The 21,833-nt window shown below is 43.5% G+C and overlaps 1 protein-coding gene across 9 annotated transcripts in view; it reads right to left on the minus strand.

Annotated features, from left to right (window-relative positions):
* The window catches only part of LOC139755924 (uncharacterized), a 127,210-nt gene that overhangs the window by 40,006 nt on the left and 65,371 nt on the right, over positions 1-21,833 (minus strand). The window contains exon 1 of one of the 9 annotated variants that reach the window (XM_071674682.1): positions 446-1,252. The exons of 7 other annotated variants lie outside the window; for them this stretch is intronic. In XM_071674682.1, the coding sequence (XP_071530783.1) occupies positions 446-824 (379 nt within the window). In that variant the 5' untranslated portion in view covers positions 825-1,252. Of the gene's footprint in view, positions 1-445; positions 1,254-21,833 lie in introns of those variants that run through there. One more of the 9 variants, XM_071674683.1, reaches the window with a different exon arrangement.

The raw sequence follows: 21,833 nt of genomic DNA on the forward strand, positions 1-21,833 counted from the left end.
ATATGATCCGACAAATGTGATAACACACTGGGAAATGACATTAACAGGAACGTTCTACAATGGAAAAGGAAACACGAAATAGAAGAGCCGGTATATTTCGGTTCGGAGTCTAGGACGCTAAAAGTGGGTAGATGCTGATTTTGTAGGATAGAATGTTGTGTGTCAGGAGCGGATGGCGTGGGAAATGAGTGAAATCGGTGAATAATGTCACAAATATAAGCGCTGTTGGGGAGCTGTAATAAGAGAGCATGAACATCCTGTATAACTAATTTAAAAACCAACAATATTTCATTTGGCTCCTCTCTTTTACAGAGGTATCTTGAATTACTTAATTCCACACCTACCACAGCGACGGCCACACACACGTCATATGTTACATATCATGCTAATACATCCCATAATGACAAGACAATCCTGCCAATGCAGGTGGAGCAGCATTCCACACCTCTGTCTCCGTTGTTATGCTGCTTGAAGCCTGCAGAATGAGAGTCGTTCAGCATGGAGTTGTACAGGAGTCTGAGATCGACATTACTGTTCCCAGAGCTGGAGTTCGGGGGTCTTGGGAACCTCGAAGTCCCTCGGATGACGGAGAAATCAGTGGGACGACTGAGTAGTTCGAAACTATCAACATGGACATCACCAAAGGGGCCTGTCGCATGACCGTCCTCCGGAAGTAATGGGCCAGCGTCACTGTGGTGTAGCCCAGAATTGGGTCTGGTGCTAGTAATGCTGTAGAAGTCGTCCGGGAACTTCTGCTGGGGTTCTGGTGACGTTAGAGGGAGGCTGCAAATGGCTACGAAGGTGGGTAACGCCAGATGATGCATGGCTGACTCGAGGGGACACGAAGCGATCTCAGGATATTATCGGTGTGAGTGGCTGGTGCATTTCTTGTCAGGATCAGTTATGGATGACAGGGTAGGTTGGGTTGACTAGTCGTTTACCGGTACAAATATTCTGCCGAAAGCTAAAGCTATTAAACTTTTTTCAGTTACAATATTAACTAACCCAAATAATCTTCTGAGGGTTATTCTAAACACGTGAAGCCACGACGGATATAAGTGCTTCAGGATTCTCCTCTTATCTCTATAGCTTTCACTGATCCCCAGGATTAAGCACACTCGATAACTCCATGAATCAGACGGGAGAACTAGACCAAAAGACTCTCATCCTGATCCAGAAGATGGCGTGGACATCAGGTGCGGTGAGACGGTTTTCCTTCCCTTTCTCCCTGCCCGGTGGCTCGGCAACTACTGACGGAGGCGTGAGTTCGGCACCCCAGCCTCCAACGGTCTCGGAGTTGCCAGCTCGCTCAAGTGTTTCGCATAATATTACATCACTTTTCCAATCCATCTCAAGGTTTTCGGGGGGTTAGAAATGCTGGCTCACTGATATGTCTCACAGCCGATAGACTCTGTCGTAATAACGAATGCGTCTATCAAATTAATAACTGGCTTTTAAACAATAGTGGCGATCAGATGGACCTTACGACTTTCACTTGCAACACTGGTCGCACCTCCCTTACTGCCCTCACTCATATATCGTTGCGTACTGTACCCATATATATATATATATATATATATATATATATATATATATATATATATATATATATATATATATATATCTTTTTAACGGGTAGTTATATCTCGAACTCCGTACTGAAAGTAGATTACGCATTCGCCTGTAACGGGGAATGAAGAGAAAGGAGGAAGATTCCATGATTAGCGTAAAGACAAGGTCAAACCCAGGTTGCGGCAGCAGGATCCGGTAGAAAGGTTCCCTAGCATCTTGTGTGCGGGGGATCCCGCCCTCGAGGTTCCCAAGGGCGAACCTCGTCACGAAAGTACAGCCCAGGATCATAATCACTGTATAAAGTGAGAGGGGAAAGGGGGGGCCATTGTTCCTTCCCCGTGGTTGTGACACGATCCACCATCTATGGTGTCAAAGGGCGGGGTAACGAGCTAGTGCAGGACATGGAGCAACTGTGGGACGTGGTAGGGGTCGATTCCTTTCACCGGAGACCCTGAACAACGCTCTCTTGAGATCGAGTCTGACGACCCAAAAAAATGTTTTGGAACTGTACCAGGATCTGTCATAGTCATCATGACAACCCGATAGAAGACAAACAGGATTTCATTTGCAAAATTCCTCGTACTATATATATATATATATATATATATATATATATATATATATATATATATATAATATATATATATATTCAGAACAAAAACGTGACTTCATAAAGACAAACAACACTAAGAAAGTTAGAATTCTAGTTTATCTTTTTCTATATATATATATATATATATATATATATATATATATATATATATATATATATATATATATATATATATATATCAAAGTAATACACTTTAACAGTAATTTATCAATATATTAAGACAAGACTGAATATAAAAGTCAAATCATTATGGTTTACATTATCAAGCAAGGCAGCAGCTATGCAGTATGTATACGATCTAGTCAATCGACTGGAAGAGACTATCATAATGCAAATGACTCTCGCGGAGGCAGCGGAGAAAGTAAGAGGAGGGGAAACTTTAGTCAAAACACACGAGTCATGTTCGATCCTTCTGGCCATTGATTTTTTAGTCGCGATTCGCTTGATGGATGCGACTGCAACGGAGAAACAGTTGAATGATGTATGTATTTATATAATCCCCGTGAACTTGTTACGTACACTGATATCGACTCTGTTCCCAACGTCTGTGATTGATCTATATGTACTGTACGGTGGAGGCAGTACTAAATTCGTGACGCCACCAGCTCTCTCTCGTGTGTGTGTGTGTGTGTGTGTGTGTGTGTGTGTGTGTGTTATTACCTATTTGTTCTGACCTATTTATGTATATGTGGAGAGAATATTGCACTCGTGCCTCGCATCTCCGGTCCTCTTATCCATCCAATTTCATCTTGTGCCAGTTATTTTTTTTATGTTTTCCGTTACCATTTCCATTCACCTCTCCTCCTAACACGTTCCACAGCTCCATCGCAAGTGATATTCTCGCCAACGTTCCCTCACACACACCACTTGACGGTGCCACTCTCGCTCTGGAGTCCTATTTCTTTCGAAAATTCCGACTTGAAAGAACTTATTCTGTGTTTCGCCTAAAGTAGGTAGATCCAGGGGTTTTCTGGCTTAACATGTGCTAAACTATCACACACACACACACACACACACACACACACACACACACACACCACACACATACAACACCTTACGCTACTAGGTACCCATTCATCGACCAGCCTCAAAGGGGAGGATGAACACTTGGGTTGGCTGTCAGCCTGCCTAACCCGTCCGGGAATTCGAACCCAAGCATCTTAAACGGGTGGGGTCACAACGCTAACCGCTTCACTACGGATACTCGCTTGGTCACAGACATATCGTCCAATAACACACTCGTTTCACAGAGACATATAGACTTATATATACAGATATTTTGTAGGTGACTCAATGAATGAATCTCCAAATTTTAGATTTTTGGGGGGAGGGGAGGGGGAGGGGGGGGATATTTCTAAGAACTTTAAAACCAGCAGCGTGAAAGATCTTCTACAACCATGACATTTCACACTGTCAAAATCACTTAATGGTACGAAACGCCCGGTCCACATCCCCTCCATGACGTCACAAGTTCCCATTTATTCGCCTCATGACGTCACAAGTTCCCATCTATTCGCCCCATGACGTCACAAGTGCCCATTTATTCGCCCCATGACGTCACCAGTGCCCATTTATTCGCCCCATGACGTCACAAGTGCCCATTTATTCGCCCCATGACGTCACAAGTTCCCATTTATTCGCCCCATGACGTCACCAGTGCCCATTTATTCGCCCCAATTTCCCATCCGTCCGTCTCTGATCACAGCGAACACACTTTCGTAATATATTTTAAGAAAACGGAGAAAGACTTTAAGAAAACGGAAATACACTTCTAACTACGCTAACAGCAGTGTGCAATGTGTCTAACGATAAATAATTCAATATACATCAAATCCTATTGAGTATTTTCGCTCCATAATTGAAGAATTTTTTTTTTTATGGGTTGAGATTCATAAGATTATAATTTGCCATCTCACCTCCGCCAGTTTCCATGTTCTGTTCACACATCTGCAGAGACGTTGTTGCTAGGCTAGGCTAGGCGATCCGGGCTTAACCATCGGCCAATATAACCGTCTTGATGCTAGGCTACGCTAGGCAACCCGGACTTCACCATCGGCCAGTATAAAGGGTTTTGTTGCTAGGCTAGGCTAGGCAACCCGGACTTAACCATCGGTCAGTATAAAGGGTTTGTTGCTAGGCTAAGCTAGGCAACCTGGACCTTATTAACATCGGCCAGTAAGTGTAATCTCAAAACGAAAACGGACAATAAGAGTGATTACGCTTGGTTTACCTTCTGAGTTATATATACCAGGTCGTAAACCATACATCTTTTTTTTTCTCTCTCTCATTTGAGTTTCTCTTCAACATAACTGCGAAAGAAAATGCTCTCCAGGTGTCGACAGGCGAGATCGCTTCCCTGACGAAGATGAGAACGGTAAGAAAACCATTTGGGTGACTCTCTCTCTCTCTCTCTCTCTCTCTCTCTCTCTCTCTCTCTCTCTCTCTCTCAGAGCCATCGAGGGGTGATTACGGGTGCTCCCCCCCCCCCCCCCTAGAGAGACAAGCTCCATTGAAACTAGGTTAACGAGGAGGTGGCGTTAGCACGACGCTCGAACGGACCCGGCGAGGTGGGTGGGTGGCGATGGCCTGGGGGGGCGCCTGGCTTCTCTCGCTCAGTTCCGCCCGGCGCACAGCGGCTCGTGCCGTTCCGGGCGAAAGTGAAAGGAGAATGGGTTAAAGTGAGCGGTCAGACAGGCAGGCAGGCAGGCCAAGTAAAACACACACACACACACACATAAAGTACAATGGGTACCGCTACCAGGGAGAGGGGAGGAAGGAGAGAGAGAAAAACATGTAACAGGAAGGCGGTGTGGTGGAACGGGAGGTTTTAAAGTTAACGGGCAGTCGAGGGGGAAAAAAAAGGGCGGTAGGCTAAGAGAGAGAGAGATAGATAGATAGATAGATAGATAGAGAGAGAGAGAGAGAGAGAGAGAGAGAGAGAGAGAGAGAGAGAGAGAGAGAGAGAGAGAGAGAGAGGTGGCTAAGGAATGGATGGCTAGGCGCAGATCGTAAGAAGCGAGTGATGGGGGGTGCGACCTGTGGATGGATCTAATCAACGGACGACCCTTCGAGCGGAGGAGAGAAAAGGCAGCTAGGGAGAGGTGAGGCGAGAGGTACGAGGGTTAGCAAGAGGAGGAGGAGGAGGAGGTGGTGGTATGAGCTGTCTATTTTTTCCCCTCCTTAACTGGAGAGAGAGAGAGAGAGAGAGAGAGAGAGAGAGAGAGAGAGAGAGAGAGAGAGAGAGAGAGTTCCCTCTTGCCAGTCCAGGTAGGAGGGGCTGACGAATGAGGACCTGTGAAGGGGTGTTGGGGACTAGGGGGACAGGAAAAGCAAATGGACAGTGTTGTGATGTTTAGTGGGGAGCGGGAGGGGCGAAGCGAAGTAGCGTCTCTCTCTCTCTCTCTCTCTCTCTCTCTCTCTCTCTCTCTCTCTCTCTCTCTCTCTCTCTCATCACCCACCCCACGTTCCAGTAGGGCGGGGGGAGGGTTGGGGTGTGTGTGTGTGGATGAAGGACATACAGGGAGGCACCAGTTACGGCTGGTAATTGTGGCTGAACTAAAGCCCTTAACCCCAAGTCAAATGGAACGAAATTTTCTCTACTGATAAAATAGAGCGCGGTCGCGCGCGCGCGCGCCTGTGTATATGTGTGTGTGTGTGTGTGTGTCAGTGCCATAGCTCCATGACGATAGCTGCTGGAAACTGGATTACGATGGTGGCTGAAAACTGGAAACTTCGTATGGATGTTGAAGGTGCCCCGTGGGTGGGTGTACACCAGGTTGAATATAGTGGTTTCAAAACCGGGTATAGTGGTTGGCAATACCAAGTTACAACCCTCCACCACTAGTTATGATTCCCCACCACTAGTTACAACTCTCCACCACTAGTTACAACTCTCCACCACTAGTTCTGACCCCTCACCACAAGTTACAACCCTCCACCACTAGTTCTGACCTCCACCACAAGCTACAACCCTCCACCACTAGTCCTGACCTCCCACCACAAGCTACAACCCTCCACCACTAGTCCTGACCCCTCACCACAAGTTACAACCCTCCACCACTAGTTCTGACGTGGTTATTATTATCACCTTTCTCTTCTCTGCTCTAAGCAACGAGATCGTAACACTAACTACTGCACTGTACTGTACTGTGGTGGGCCTGGCACCTCACTCACGGCCCCAGATCACACACACACACACACACACACCACACGGACACACACACACACACACACACACACACACACACACGAGCCGGATACCATTGCAATTACGGGAACAGAAAATGTAAAACGCTGACCCACTTTATGACACGGGAATGTTCACGCGCGTCTCGCCAAGAACATTACGAACTCGTTCTCTCTAACCAGTCGCCCTCACGTCTCGTTCACGAGCTGATAAGATAATGATCTATGACGAAGAGGAGAGAGAGAGAGAGAGATGTATCGGAAAGGAATTGAAACTCATTTACGAAAACAAGAAAGAAAAGAAGAATGGCTTGATCATTTACACAACTTGTTTACGAAAAAGGATATATGTATAATTGGAAATGGTTTGATGATGATGTAAATCATCTCGATATGTTTTTTTTTTTCCTCTTGTAACATGAGTACGATGTTGATATTGCCAACGAACGCTATTTCTAGCGGTTAGCTTTGCTGACCATTATGCATTCACGGGAAGCCTGAGGTCGAGCGCAGAAGTTCGAGTCCTGGTAGAGGTAGCCGGTCCACAATCAACCCAACTGTTCATCCTTAACTAGAGGTTGTTTGATAAACTGGGTACCTGGCTTGGCCATATATATATATATATATATATATATATATATATATATATATATATATATATATATATATATATATATATATATATATAAAACAGGAATACTTCAAAATTACACGTTCGCGTAATGATCACATTGTATCTCCCCTCACGATGTGATCATTACATGAAGGTGCACTTGGGAACTTATCGCATTTCATTTTCCTGTGGTTTATTGCATATACTAGATCACGCGCACCACTATGATCTCTTGCAATATATATATATATATATATATATATATATATATATATATATATATATATATATATATATATATCAGCGCTGATATGATCGTCTTGATTAGGACACGCGATTGCCCGAACCGTCTCAGCTAACATATAGAAATATACACAAACAAAAATGTGTATGGGAGATACGAAAAGTAAATAGCACCATCTTGGGAAGATAACATTCATCTCTAACAACTTCTAACTTGATATTAGTGTTACACGTGTCATCTAATGTGTTCTCTAACATCTGTCACAGCGCTTAGAAAACTAACGTGTTCTCTAACATCTGTCACAGTTCTTAGAAAACTAACGTGTTCTTTAACATCTGTCGCAGCGCTTAGAAAACTAACGTGTTCTCTGACATCTGGCGCAGCGCTTAGAAAACTAACGTGTTCTCTAACATCCGTCACAGCGCTTAGAAAACTAACGTGTTCTCTAACATCGGTCGCAGCGCCTAGAAAACTCGGAGCTAATGCAGTCGTTCTCTAGTACAGTGGCCCTTGGTCATTCTGTACTCTAGCGGGGCGCACGTAGAGACCATAGTTCTCTAGTGATGGCTTCGTGTTACTATGTGCTGTGTTTTTCCCTGTGTTTTTATATTTTGTTTACGTTTTCCACATGATTTCCTAGTTCGGTGACGCAGTTTTTCCCTCTTTTTTTTTGTGTAGCTTCCTGATGATGCCTCCGTGTAGGCGAGAGCTTGAATGAAATGAATGAAGAACTATGAACAACTGGTGTTTCAGCACCTACTTAATGGTAGAATAATACTGAGGAAATTTGGGAAACTTAGGAAGAAGAGTGATGACTCTAAATATGCTGTCATATTCAATTCTATGTGCATCTATATTATCCCTGGGGATAGGGGAGAAAGAATACTTCCCACGTATTCCCTGCGTGTCGTAGAAGGCGACGAAAAGGGGAGGGAGCGGGGGGCTGGAAATCCTCCCCCCTCTTTTTTTTTTTTTTTTAATTTTCCAAAAGAAGGGGGCCAGGTGAGGCTATTCCCTCAAGGGCCCAGTCCTCTGTTCCTAACGCTACCTCGCTAACGCGGGAAATGGCGAATAGTATGAAAGAAAAAGAAATACACACACACACACACACACACACATATATATATATATATATATATATATATATATATATATATATATATATATATATATATATATATATATATATGTAGAGAGAGAGAGAGAGAGAGAGAGAGAGAGAGAGAGAGAGAGAGAGAGAGAGAGCTCATCCAGCATCACGCCTGGGGTGACGTACACACACAATACCCAGCTGTGACGACATAGCAATACAATGCTCACAACTCATTACCTGTCCAGTCGGCTGGTCCCTGACGCATCGCGGTGGCGCACCACCGAGCCATAACCCCAAACTTTCCCTAAAAAGGGACTTATTACAAGTACAGCCTAATCTATTTATCTATCTATCTATCTATCTATCTATCTATCTATCTACCTATCATCATTATCTCCTAATCCAATTCCACGGGTTTGGATCAGGTCTATACGGACATCAAATGGGGGTTTGGATCAGGTCTATACAGACATCAATTGGGCCAATCCTCCATCCTTTCCTGATCTGAGGAGCTCTCGCCACTCGCTAAACTATGTTCTACCTCCCTCTCGCATCTACCAGGCATCAAGTTCGATACGTAGTTCATTTTCCCAACCAGAGCCAAGAGCGTTACTCCTCTGCATCTGCCCTCCAGGAGGCCTAAAGTAAGATAAAAATCATGCACTTTGCCCACAAAGAATACAGCGGCACAGACCCCTACATCTGTTCATTGGCACACGTATCATCACAACACCTTGTGTACATAGCAGTAGTCTGGGTCCACAAGAACTGGTGGTCCTCACATGGATCCAGAGGAGGAGGTGGTCCTCACATGGATCCAGAGGAGGAGGTCGTCCTCACATGGATCCATAGGAGGAGGTGGTCCTCACATGGATCCAGAGGAGGGGGTCGTCCTCACATGGATCCAGAGGAGGAGGAGGTCGTCCTCACATGGATCCAGAGGAGGAGGTCGTCCTCACATGGATCCAGGGGAGGAGGTCGTCCACACATGGATTCAGAGGAAGAGATCGTCCTCACATGGATCCAGAGGAGGAGGAGGTCGTCCTCACATGGATCCAGAGGAGGAGGAGGTCGTCCTCACATGGATCCAGAGGAGGAGGAGGTCGTCCTCACATGGATCCAGAAGAAGAGGTCGTCCTCACATGGATCCAGAAGAAGAGGTCGCCCTCACACCTCCAGTGGTGTGGGCCTCGACCCACCGCTTGCGAGGCATCACCTACACCAACCAGGATACGAGGCTACAGAAGATAACAGGTGGTCTGTTCAGACTACTGTAATACCCATTCGTTGTGCTATAAACGCCCTGGATTTCAGATGGAGTGGGTCCCCCTCGCATCTAGCATCAGCCAAGGAGCTTATTGGCAAGGAAGAAATGCATGTGATCGCATAGTCATTGCATTGGAACCCACACTTCCTTAGAGTATATTCAATTTCTCCATAAGTGAGACTCCCAACATTTGCTAGGAAGCTTTACCGTGTGGTATACCCTAAGGAGCAGTTCTTTCTCCTTCCCTTTTCAATCCCTTCCTTCATGACCTTCCATCATCATCCCTCCCTCCCTCCTTGGAGACCCCGATGTGAAAGTTTCCTTCATGTGGATATGACCTCCCAATTACATTAGCACAATCCCGACACTAACCGAGCAACAACCAATATTCAACACAGCATCACACAATCACAATACTTTTACATTTGAGTCTCCAGAGCCAGACGAAAGTCCACCTCAGGGCCAGGTCTCAGTTAGAATATAGAGAGGATTATGAAAGCGAAAAAGAAAAGACAAGGGGAAAATATTTACGAATTTTGGAGGAAATGAAAAATTTGTCTTTTAAAATGTGCCAGGTCATAGTTACTGGGAAAGACATGAGATGGGTAAAGAGTTCCAAAGCTTCGAGATGTAGGGAAAGAAACAGTTATCAAAACGGCCCACTCTTGAGTTGCCAACGGCCACACAGTAATCATGCGACGCAGCAGATTGCCGAGTGTTGCGTGGTCTAGCAAGTGGTATGGCACGTAAGCAGCCAGCTCCCAGGAGCAAAAGCCAAAGCAATACCTATAGAAGAAGGAAAATGAACCAACAATGCGGCGTATGACAAGAGGATCAAGTTTGGAAGTAAGCGTTAAGGCTCAACTATGTCGAGTAAGGATGCAGAGCTAGGACCACCCCAGATGTGAGAGCAGTACTCCATAAAAGGACGAATCAATTCTTTATATAAACGGAGCAACTGTTCAGAAGAAAAGAAATTTCGATATCTAAACAGGGCACCCAGTTTCTTAGAGGCAGACTTAGCTGTTTCCATGAAAGAGTGGATGTTACAGTAATACCAACTTTGTTCATTGAGCCAAGAGGTGGAATTAAGGGACCGTATAAGGAGAGACGAGAGTTGTTGGGAATTTTCGATAGAAAGATGGTAAGAAACTGGGTCATGGAGGCATTGAACATCACTAGATTTCGTCTACCCAACTGAGGTATCCTGTCCAAGTCTGAGTTTGAGGAAGCTGTGTCAAGACAAGATGCGGATCGAGTGAGACAAGAAGGAACAGAATTGAGTCGTCAGAGTATGAGTGCATTTGGTTATTTGTGAAAGAGAGGAAATCGCTTATAAAAAGGAGAAAAAGTGTAGGAGACATGACAGGTCTTATTGTCTCTCAAGGTACATTTCAACCCCAGATTCAAATTCAGCATCAAAAATTGTCTTAATCCTGAAGATTTCTAGCAAATCTATTGATCTAAGAAAAATTACCAAAATCTCGTTTTAAAATTAAAACATGACATAATGAAAACGGCTCTTTACTTAAAATCAATAAATGATATATCTCATAATGCTTCCTAAGCCAAAATAATCACAGAATCTAAAATAGTAATCATTAATTACTTAATTACAGGCCTTAATGTCCCCAGCTTATATTCCAACCCCAGATTAGATTTCGGTATGAAAAATACTCCCTATACTGACGTCTTTCGTAAGTGGATATGACTGTGTTCTATAAAATGTGTCCAGAATTGGAACAATAAGGTATACTGGGGGAGGACGTGCTGTCAGCGGTCTGAACACGGACATATGAAGCGTCTTGGGTTAACCATGGAAAGGTCTGGTTGCGGATAGGTCTGGTTTCGTCGCATTGTACGGGACAGGTAGAGAATGAGCGTGAAAAATAAGAAAAAAATGAGGAGTTCTATGTCTGTCCCTGGAGCTGTGTCACTGTCAGCGAACGGAAAAGGGTAGAGCGTCAAGCGAGGACTCGCGCATTCCACAGAGCCCACCTTACCCTGCTTCCGCGCGAAGCTCAGTCTTGAAGATTACGTAATGATGATGATGATAATAATAATAATGATAATGATAATAATAATAATAATGATAATAATGATAATGATGATAATAATGATAATGATCAAAATACACACACACACACACACACATTGTCGACAGTACAAATAGGCAATTAATATATATATATATATATATATATATATATATATATATATTCATTTGTCCACAGGAGTTTACCGAACAAACGCAACGTTCAGACAAATCTGCCAGCAGAAAACGCATTAAACTAGTTACTTTAAAGAAATTTGGAAATCATTCTAGATAAAGAAAAAAAAAACTGTATAGAGAGACCGCAGGTGTAACAGGGTTAGAATGGAACAACCAAATCCTCGATGCATGTAAGAAAACGAACCCAATCCTCGATGCATGCAAGAAAACGAACCCAATCCTCGATGCATGCAAGAAAACGAACCTAATCCTCGATGCATGTAAGAAAACGAACCCAAACCTCGATGCATGTAAGAAAACGAACCCAATCCTCGATGCATGTAAGAAAACGAACCCAATCCTCGATGCATGTAAGAAAACGAACCCAATCCTCGATGCATGTAAGAAAACGAACCCAAACCTCGATGCATGTAAGAAAACGAACCCAATCCTCGGATGTCTTGATAAATTCTACCACACTCTACTTGCTCCCTCCCTCCCACCACCCTAGCAGGTTTCCCATCCTCAAACACCCGTGGTTTTTACGGGGGTAATATATATATATATATATATATATATATATATATATATATATATATATATATATATATATATATATATATATATATATAAATATATATATATATATATATATATATATATATATATATATATATATATATATATATATATATATATATAAAACAAAGACGTTCCATTCAGAAGACAGTTCGGGAGCTAGGGAATCTTACTCTCACACAATTATGGTCTCGATTGCAAGAGAAGTGAAATTCTTTTATTGGTATACACCGCTACGGAGTGTAGTAGACCTCCCTCCCACCGCATCCCATAATGATGATGGCCGACGGTGTGACAAGGTGACTCCCAACCATCGCTCCATGGTGGGTGAATGTACACGGGTGTGAGAAACGTCGAGGAGACTCATCGTCAGTGATGGGGTAAGGGAGAGAGAGAGAGAGAGAGAGAGAGAGGTAAAAGGATCGCAGGCGGTCGTGCGAGCTGTGATTGTGGGTCAAGTTTACCATTCCTGGTGACTGAGGAACTTCCCCGAGCTATCAAAAGTATATAGTCAAGTACATCGACGCTAAGGAAGGGGATGGGACACACTGGTTCATTGAATATAAAGTCTTAGATCATATTACTTGACCATGAAGAGTTGCTACAGATGGCATTTGGACAGACAGACAGACAGACATGTATAGATTCCCACATCTGTTTGGGTCACGTGTGTTTTTGCACAGTGGAGATGAGGTGAATCAAGTTTATACGTTTGAAAACACTACTTGGGATAGAGGTCTCGAGAGGACATACTACCTCTTAAGAATATGTAATCCTTTGTCTCTTATTCATTCATTTAGTTAAGTGGTATCACACAGGGAGTGAATGTATAGAAGAAGAGGATTCAGTAGAAGAAGACGTTTACGATAATTGTTCTCACGACGCTCTTTGAAAATCTCAGTTTGATTCTAACCTGAAACATTTTTACTCATTATCCACAACAGTTAGATTTGTTTCGTGCCTGTTCGCCGTTTCCCACGTTAACGAGGCAGCGCCAGGAACAGACGAAGAAAAATGGCTTTATATCCTTTCTCTATCCGTCATGTGTGATGCACAAAAAAAAACCACATCTCCCTATCTACAACCAGGTCCGCTTCGTATACCCAGGGTTGGCTCTTGGACAGCAGGTCACCCCTCGTATATCATACTGTTCCAATGCACTCCCTCCACTACATTCGTCGTACGTTCTGGCCCCGATAACTCACGAATCTGTCGCTCGAATCCTTCAACTTCCTTCTCCTCTTCCCCCTTACCACCCCCACCCCCTTTTCCTGGCTCCTTCTACCTCTGACATGTATGCTACTCCCTTGGTCAACCTCTCCTCACTCATCCTCTCCACATGCCCAAACCACTTCAGAACACTCTCTTATGCCCTCTCGTACATACCCCTCCGGCTACCACACACGCACACCTCTCTCTTACCCTGTCACTTCAAATTCGACCGGCCCGGCCCACCTCACACCACATACTGTCCTCAGTCATTTCATTTCCAACATGTCCATCCTCTTCCGTATTTTCTTTTTTCTCTTATCTAGGGTCCACGGCTCGCGTCCCGCTACGCTATCTGCAGCTGATGCGTTGTCGCTGTGTTACGCACAATGTATTGAATTACCTATGGGGCTGTACAGGGGAGGGAGTTATACACTCGTGGGGAGCTATCTCTTAAACTTTCTCTGCTCCTGTATACCAGCCACAGTGTGTGTGTGTGTGTGTGTGTGTGTGTGTGTGTGTGTGTGTGTGATTACTGTTTGTGATTTCTCCCTCTATGTCACGGGGTGAGGGTTTTACACTCGTGTTGCCACGTCTCTTTACTATGTATATAGTTACTGTTTTTCACTCCTGTGTGTCTATGCACAGAGACGCACACACGTTGTGAGTAACGCATGTGTGGCGTTGTCATAGACGCATGTGTGGCGTTGTCAGAAACGCATGTGTGGCGTTGCCAGAAACGCATGTGTGGCGTTGTCAGAAACGCATGTGTGGCGTTGTCAGAAACGCATGTGTGGCGTTGTCAGAAACGCATGTGTGGCGTTGTCAGAAACGCATGTGTGGCGTTGTCAGAAACGCATCTGTGGCGTTGTCAGAAACGCATGGGTGGCGTTGTCAGAAACGCATGAGGGCTCGAGGCCACGCAACCATATCAGTTGTACATATGATGACCTTAACAATGCTATGTATGTATGTGGAGAGCAACGGGTGTTATTCATCCCACAATTGTTAAGATCGCCTGCCGATAACGGGGGATGAAGAATATGTTGTTCCACATCATGAGGCAAAGACTCAACAACAGGAGAGAGAGAGAGAGAGAGAGAGAGAGAGAGAGAGAGAGAGAGAGAGAGAGAGAGAGAGACTCACTAAAGGCGCTCATCCTTTGGAGAATCCCTCCCTAAACGCACTCACCCTCAGGCGAATCCCTCCCTAAACGTACTCACCCTTTGGCTAATATCTCCCTAAACGCACTCAACCCTTTGGCGAATCCCTCCCTAAACGTACTCACCCTTTGGCGAATATCTCCCTAAACGCACTCACCCACAGGTGTATCCCTCCCTAAACGCACTCACCCTCAGGCGGAGCCCTCCCTAAACGCACCCACCCTCAAGCGAATTCCTCCCTAAACGCACTCACCCTCAGGCGTATCCCTCCGTAAACGCACACACCCTCTAGCGAATTCCTCCCTAAACGCACTCACCCTCTGGCGAATCCATCCCTAAACGCACTCACCCTCAGGCGAACCAGTCCCTAAACGCACTCACCCTTAGGGGTAAAAGAATAAGATAAAATAGCTCTAACCACAGGATGAACACTAACTTGATCAATACATCACATAATTACTCACTACACAGGAAGCGATGGGTCAATACATCACATCATCACTCACCGCACGGGACGCGATGAGCCAATACACCACATCATTACTCACCGCACGGGACAACGATGGGTCAATACACCACATCATTACTCACCACGCGGGAAGAGATGGGTCACTACACCACATCATTACTCACCACATGGGTCAATACACCACATCATTACTCACCGCACGGGACGCGATGAGTCAATACACCACATCATTACTCACCGCACGGGACAACGATGGGTCAATACACCACATCATTACTCACCGCACGAGAAGAGATGGCTAGGGGACGGCCAGGAGGGAGCGAGGGAGGAAGGGAGAGAGAGAGACTGGACACCCATTCAGATAATATACCGATATACCAACAGAATATATATAATATATACATAGAAGAGAGAGAGAGAGAGAGAGAGAGAGAGAGAGAGAGAGAGAGAGAGAGAGAGAGAGAGAGAGAGAGAGAGCACGCGTGGGGGTGGGGGAAAGTGATCTCGACCCAGATCACAGAAGTAACACATTACGCTTGTTGTCACCAAATGGGCCTCCACCCGCTGGTGGCTGAGCCTCGCGCGGGTTACCACGACACCCGAGGGAGGGGAGTCCTCTCTCTCTCTCTCTCTCTCTCTCTCTCCAACTACAGCTCTAACTTCATCTTAACGGAATATGCCAGCCTAAGCTGGCATATTCCCCTTATTTCATTGGCCAACCCCCTCCCGACGGGTGGATGAACAGCTGGGCTGCCTGTGAACCGACTGTGGGGTGGAGTGGGGGACGGACCTATACGCGCGTTCGATCCTTGGAAGGCCCGCGAAGTGCGTGCGTCATGGTCGACGACTCCCAGCTAGATATACCACATTTGCCTGGCAATAGATAAGGAAGACGTGTTGCATCGACTAATTGTATCATGACCCATGAACACGACGGTACAACTCCTACACACGACGCTACGACCCCTGAGCACAACGGTACGACCATCAGCCAAACGTCTGTATCAATGTTCAGCAAAGACTAAGTAGACGAAATGATAAAAAAAAAAAAAATGCAAACTGGCAACCTCTAACTCTCACCTGAGACGCTACAGTTGCAATTCTGCAACAGGTGGGGGGGAAAAAAACAAAAGCGATGTGGGTTTCTTAAACAAAAGACCTACGCATAACCTTCAAGGTTTGTGAATGCTAAAAAGAAATGAAAGTGTGTGTGTGTGTGTGTGTCTGCGCGCGCGTGTGTGTGTGTGTGCGCGCGTGTGGGCAGGGGCTCTGGCTCAATATAGTAGCGATAATGGTCGAAGCTGTACCGAAATCTGTGGCTCGATACAGTTGGGACAATGGCCGAAGTTGTACCGGTATCTGTGGCTTGATGCAGTAGGGACAATGGTCGAAGTTGCACCGGTATTTGTGGCTCAATACAGTAGGGATAATGGTCGAAGCTATACAGATACCTGTGGATCGATTCGGTGGGGACAGTGGTCGAAGCTGTATAGAAACCAGTTGCTCGATACAGTAGGGACAATAATCGATGCTGTACCGAAACCTGTGGCTCGATTCCGTAGGAACAATGGTCGAAGCTGTATCGAAACCTGTGACTCGACACAGTAGGGACAGACTAACAGTCCCCCCTCGAGCTTCGAAACGAGTACCGGAAATTGGACCGCGTCCGAGGACCATTGTCCTCGTGGGTACATTTCATAAATACACAATTACGTACAAGCAAAAGTAAAAATGCGAGAGATCGATGAGATTATCTTAACAAAGGCAGGAGCAACGGATCTAGAACGGGCGAGCTACTGAATAAGTATTGTTTGCTAAGAGATCTTTGCTGAACTACTCTCTCTCTCTCTCTCTCTACTCTGTCGCTGTCTCCTTCGTTAGCTAGGTAGCGCAAGGAAACAGACCGAGAGAATGGCCCAACCCACCCACGAAACCCATAGGATTTTCGATGCGCTTGCAAGCGACCTCGTCCTTAATTCCCTGTTGCTTACACATCCCCTCAAAAACGAGAGTGACAAAAGCCTTTGAATGAATCACATATCACGGTACGAGCATAACCTTCAAGCAAAGATGAAGACAAGGACATACATCTCACGGCGTTCGGAATAAAAAGGTGTACGTCTTTTTTTCTCTCTTTTTCAGCTTCGCAGTTATAAAACACAGCGTAATGTTAAATACAACGTATCCCAAGACCTTAAACAAAAGCTATTTGTCTGCCATCGACGAACACTCCGCTGTTGAATTTTGGTGTTTTTCTATCGACTTTACCAGCAAGTGTCTGCGAAGAAAGACGTTGATGACAACTCGGTAAAATGACCTATGTATAACATACTAAAAACTGCTGGCGACTTTACAGTTAAAACCTTTCACAATATCAGTAAGGCGTTTTAAGTCTCAATAATCGATCAGTTAACCCTTTTTCTTTTTTTTACGGTAGGTAATTATAAACTTCGTAATCTCTTGGCGACATCTGTATTACATGGAACCTGATATGTTTCCGAAGGGCGCTGTGTTGTGGCAGGATTGTCTAAAGAAAACGCAGCCCGCTTCATGCCAGACGTTTCCCCCCAGAAGAACTACTTGGAATTATTCTCAATCGTTCATTAGAATATTCCGAGTAAAATTTGCTTACGCAGTATGTAGATTACGTAATTTTCAGAGGTGAAGATAACTGTTTAAAAAAGAAAGTTACATCTGACATCTCTGAATCTTATATCAAATATTACAATTTTCTATGAATATACAATTCTTGGGTACACTCAACAAATAATGACACGATGAAGTAGGCAGTGGTATCTTGCTCTTAAAGTTTGATCTTATTCTTGTAGCGAAAAAAAAAAAATGTTGCAGCTGTTAATAATATCGACTTTATCATTGTGGAAACTAAAGACAGAAGCTTCTATCCCCAAAATAAAAGTAAGATTAACTCAAGCCCTTTACGGAGACATCGAAGGAAGGCAGGAGATATGAGCATTTAGCAGATCAGTAAACGATTCAGTGACAAAGGGTGATTCTAACATACGTGTGGCAAAGTAGGGACAATCAGTTTTTTAACTCAAGGTGTGAACCCGTGACGCCTAACCTATCCTAACCTATCTCTTGTATTCATCATGATTCCTTAGTTAACAAAAGTATTTGGAACGGAGCAAGTTGAAAATGTAAGACAATAAACTTACTATGGCAGCCACAAAAATCTTAGAGTACTTGTTGATAAGCATAAGAATCTTGTCCAGAAATTCTACATTTTCTTATGAACACCTGAGTGAAGCGTTTCAACTACCTGCTTTATATACTGCGGCGTACGAATATACATATTCTAAACAATGAGTTTGTCTTAATTCTATGAGAAGGCCTCGTACTCTCCAGTATAAGCCGATTCTATTACTTATTTTACAAGATCGGACACCGTGGCTGAAGTAAAGAATGGAAAGGGTTCCTGAAATATAGGACGGGATGAGTTACAATAAAATGAAATATAATTTGAAATGGATCTGTAAGAGTTGCAAAAGGCAACATCGCGTTGTTGTCATCTTACGAATTTTACTACAAATGGAGAGGCTTATCTTTCCCGATTTATGCAATTATGTATTCATTCACACAATGATCTGACAAACCAAATTCAACATCTCACCGTAAGGAACAGGCATTAAAGTCCACATGCACAGCCCCTCATTCTATACAAGTTTTCCAACAGCTGGCATACTATCCGAGGGGGAATTATGGGGCGTCTTAGGAAAGCGATGGGGATTGGCCACCTCTGGCGAACAGAGTTGGCCAGACTGGTGGTGGCTCCAACCGGCTACCTTGCCTATTTCACTTAAGATTTATCAGTATATCTAACATATAGGAAGAGATGAACTTTCATCTTATCCTTGAGTAATGGATTTATTGCACAACGAAGTGGTAAGGACTGGTAATAACTGTATAGTGATGGAAAGTTGTTTAAAGTAATACCTAAAATCGTTCTCTTGGAACATGAAGCGGTGTATGGCAATAAGTATATCGCTACATACCCATGGATGTGTTCGTCTTTTGGTGGTTCTTCGAGCGTGTGTTCCAGGGGAAATTGATAATAAAGGTGTCATGGGGCCTTTTTCTTCAAATATTTAGAAAAAATATGTACAGTTCCACCTTAAGGCACATCAAAAGTAATTCTATCATAGCCTTGAGTTTGTTTTGCTGTTATTGTACCTTTGGTGAATATATTATGAACAATGTGATTATTATTGTCATTATCATTCTGCGGTGATGAATAAGACGATAGTTGGACGGTATATGGGAAACGAGGAGCGAGAGGGCTTAATCAACGTCAAAGTGGGTTTAAGAGATCAAGAAGAAGAAAAACGTAAAACTTCACCTAACAACTAAGATTTATCTAATCTCTCAATTTCAAGAATCAAATATTATCAAGGCCATCCCATTAACGCAATATGATATATATACTTATATATTTATATTTATTATACTTTGTCGCTGTCTCCCGCGTCAGCGAGGTAGCGCAAGGAAACAGACGAAAGAATGGCCCAACCCACCCACATACACATGTATATATATACACGTCCACACACGCACATAAACATACCTATACATTTCAACGTATACATAAATATACATACACAGACATATACACGAATGTACATAATTCATACTAGCTACCTTATTCATTCCCTTTATATATATATATATATATATATATATATATATATATATATATATATATATATAATATACATATATATATATATATATATATATATATATATATATATATATATATATATATATACCCAAGCCTGAGCCAGGTACCCATTATATCTACCAACCCCTAGGGGTGGATGAACAGCTGGATTGACTGTGGACAGACTGTCGCATCAAAGATTCGAACCTATGCGCTCGACCCTTAGGCGGCTCGTGAATTCTCTGGTCACGGTCAGGAACCGTGCTAACATTTGGTGGCCAATATCACAGTTCTTAGCGCTGATAGCGACAAAAAGCTTGCATGGTTTTGATTTAACATACCAACAAGCAAGCAGGGTAATGAGGAAGCCCATATACACTTGATTCTTAGCTACTTTTGGTGACACAAAAGAGCACACACAACCTTGACAACATTTCAGGTGACAGTGGAAGCAAAACACATCGTCTTCGCTCTTCATATTTTTGAGAGGAACAGCAGGTAATTTACCAGTTTAGCTACGCATCGAAACTAGCTTTGGTTGTTAAGAAATTTTGTATCTGTGTACTGTAAAGTTTTAAAAGAAGAGACTGAGCTTTGTGAAACATAAATCTGAGCAGCATTACAACATGAAAAATCCCAAGAAACATGGCATATTACATAAATGAGAACAAGTTAAAACACTCATGAAAATACGAAGAACCCACGGAAAACCTTACCTAACTTTCTTAGCAGCCAATAATCATCCTGTCTCAAAATTCTGGTCTTCATAAACCAGCTTTTTTTGACGGTGCATCGGGCCCAAGTTTAACACACATCATGATACAGACGACGACACCACCGCCGAACCAAAACGCCCCAACAAGCGGTGGTCTGCAGGACCAGACAACAGACCCATCCGCTTGTATATATTCTTACCGTAAATGACAGCCACAAGGAAAGCCTATGTAAAGCTTTCATATGGATTCCCATTATTTTTCCTACGTGTGCTTCATGACCCTGAAGATATTAATCTATTCCCTAAATTCTACCATACTTAATGAAAACTCACAAAATATCAAAAAAAAAAAAAAATTTCAATGCGTAGCTCAACTGGTAATCTACCTACTCAGTATCATACCACACAAGTCAAAATCAGGAGTAACAGAAAATGAAATGAGATTACCTAGGCAGCCTGAGCTGAGGAAGCAGGGGAGGAACAGTTGTGCAACCAGCAAGATTACCAGCACTAAGGGCAACAGCACCACCATAATAACGGGCTAGGACGCGGCACATCTCATGTAATACATCCAGCTTACACAAGAACGTAATGACGTTCGTATAGTCCACAATATAAGTCACGTTTATGGTACAACGTCCCGTCAACATACACACTAGCCACCATCGAAACGTCAACTATCTGTTTACACCGTGATTCGCGTCGGATTATGAATCCAAAGCTTCGTTTCATATGGTTTCGAATCCGTATCAGTGTGCATCTGAAAGTGTGTTTCATAAGGCCGATGTTATCAAAATGCGGGGTTTCGAATCTAGCTGATTCGTTAAGCATTTCGACTTAGTAATTCACGTATATATATATATAAATATATATATATATATATATATATATATATATATATATATATATATATATATATATATATATTATCCCTGGGGATAGGGGATTAAGAATACTTCCCACGTATTCCCTGCGTGTCGTAGAAGGCGACTAAGAGGGGAGGGAGCGGGGGGCTGGAAATCCTCCCCTCTCTTTTTTTTTTTTTCCAAAAGAAGGAACAGAGGGGGTCAGGTGAGGATATTCCAAAAAAGGCCCAGTCCTCTGTTCTTAACGCTACCTCGCTAACGCGGGAAATGGCGAATAGTTTAAAAGAAAAGAAATATATATATATATATATATATATATATATATATATATATATATATATATATATATACATTT

Source organism: Panulirus ornatus, chromosome 20 (genome assembly GCF_036320965.1).
Source record: "Panulirus ornatus isolate Po-2019 chromosome 20, ASM3632096v1, whole genome shotgun sequence".
In the NCBI taxonomy this organism is placed as follows: Eukaryota; Metazoa; Arthropoda; class Malacostraca; order Decapoda; family Palinuridae; genus Panulirus; species Panulirus ornatus.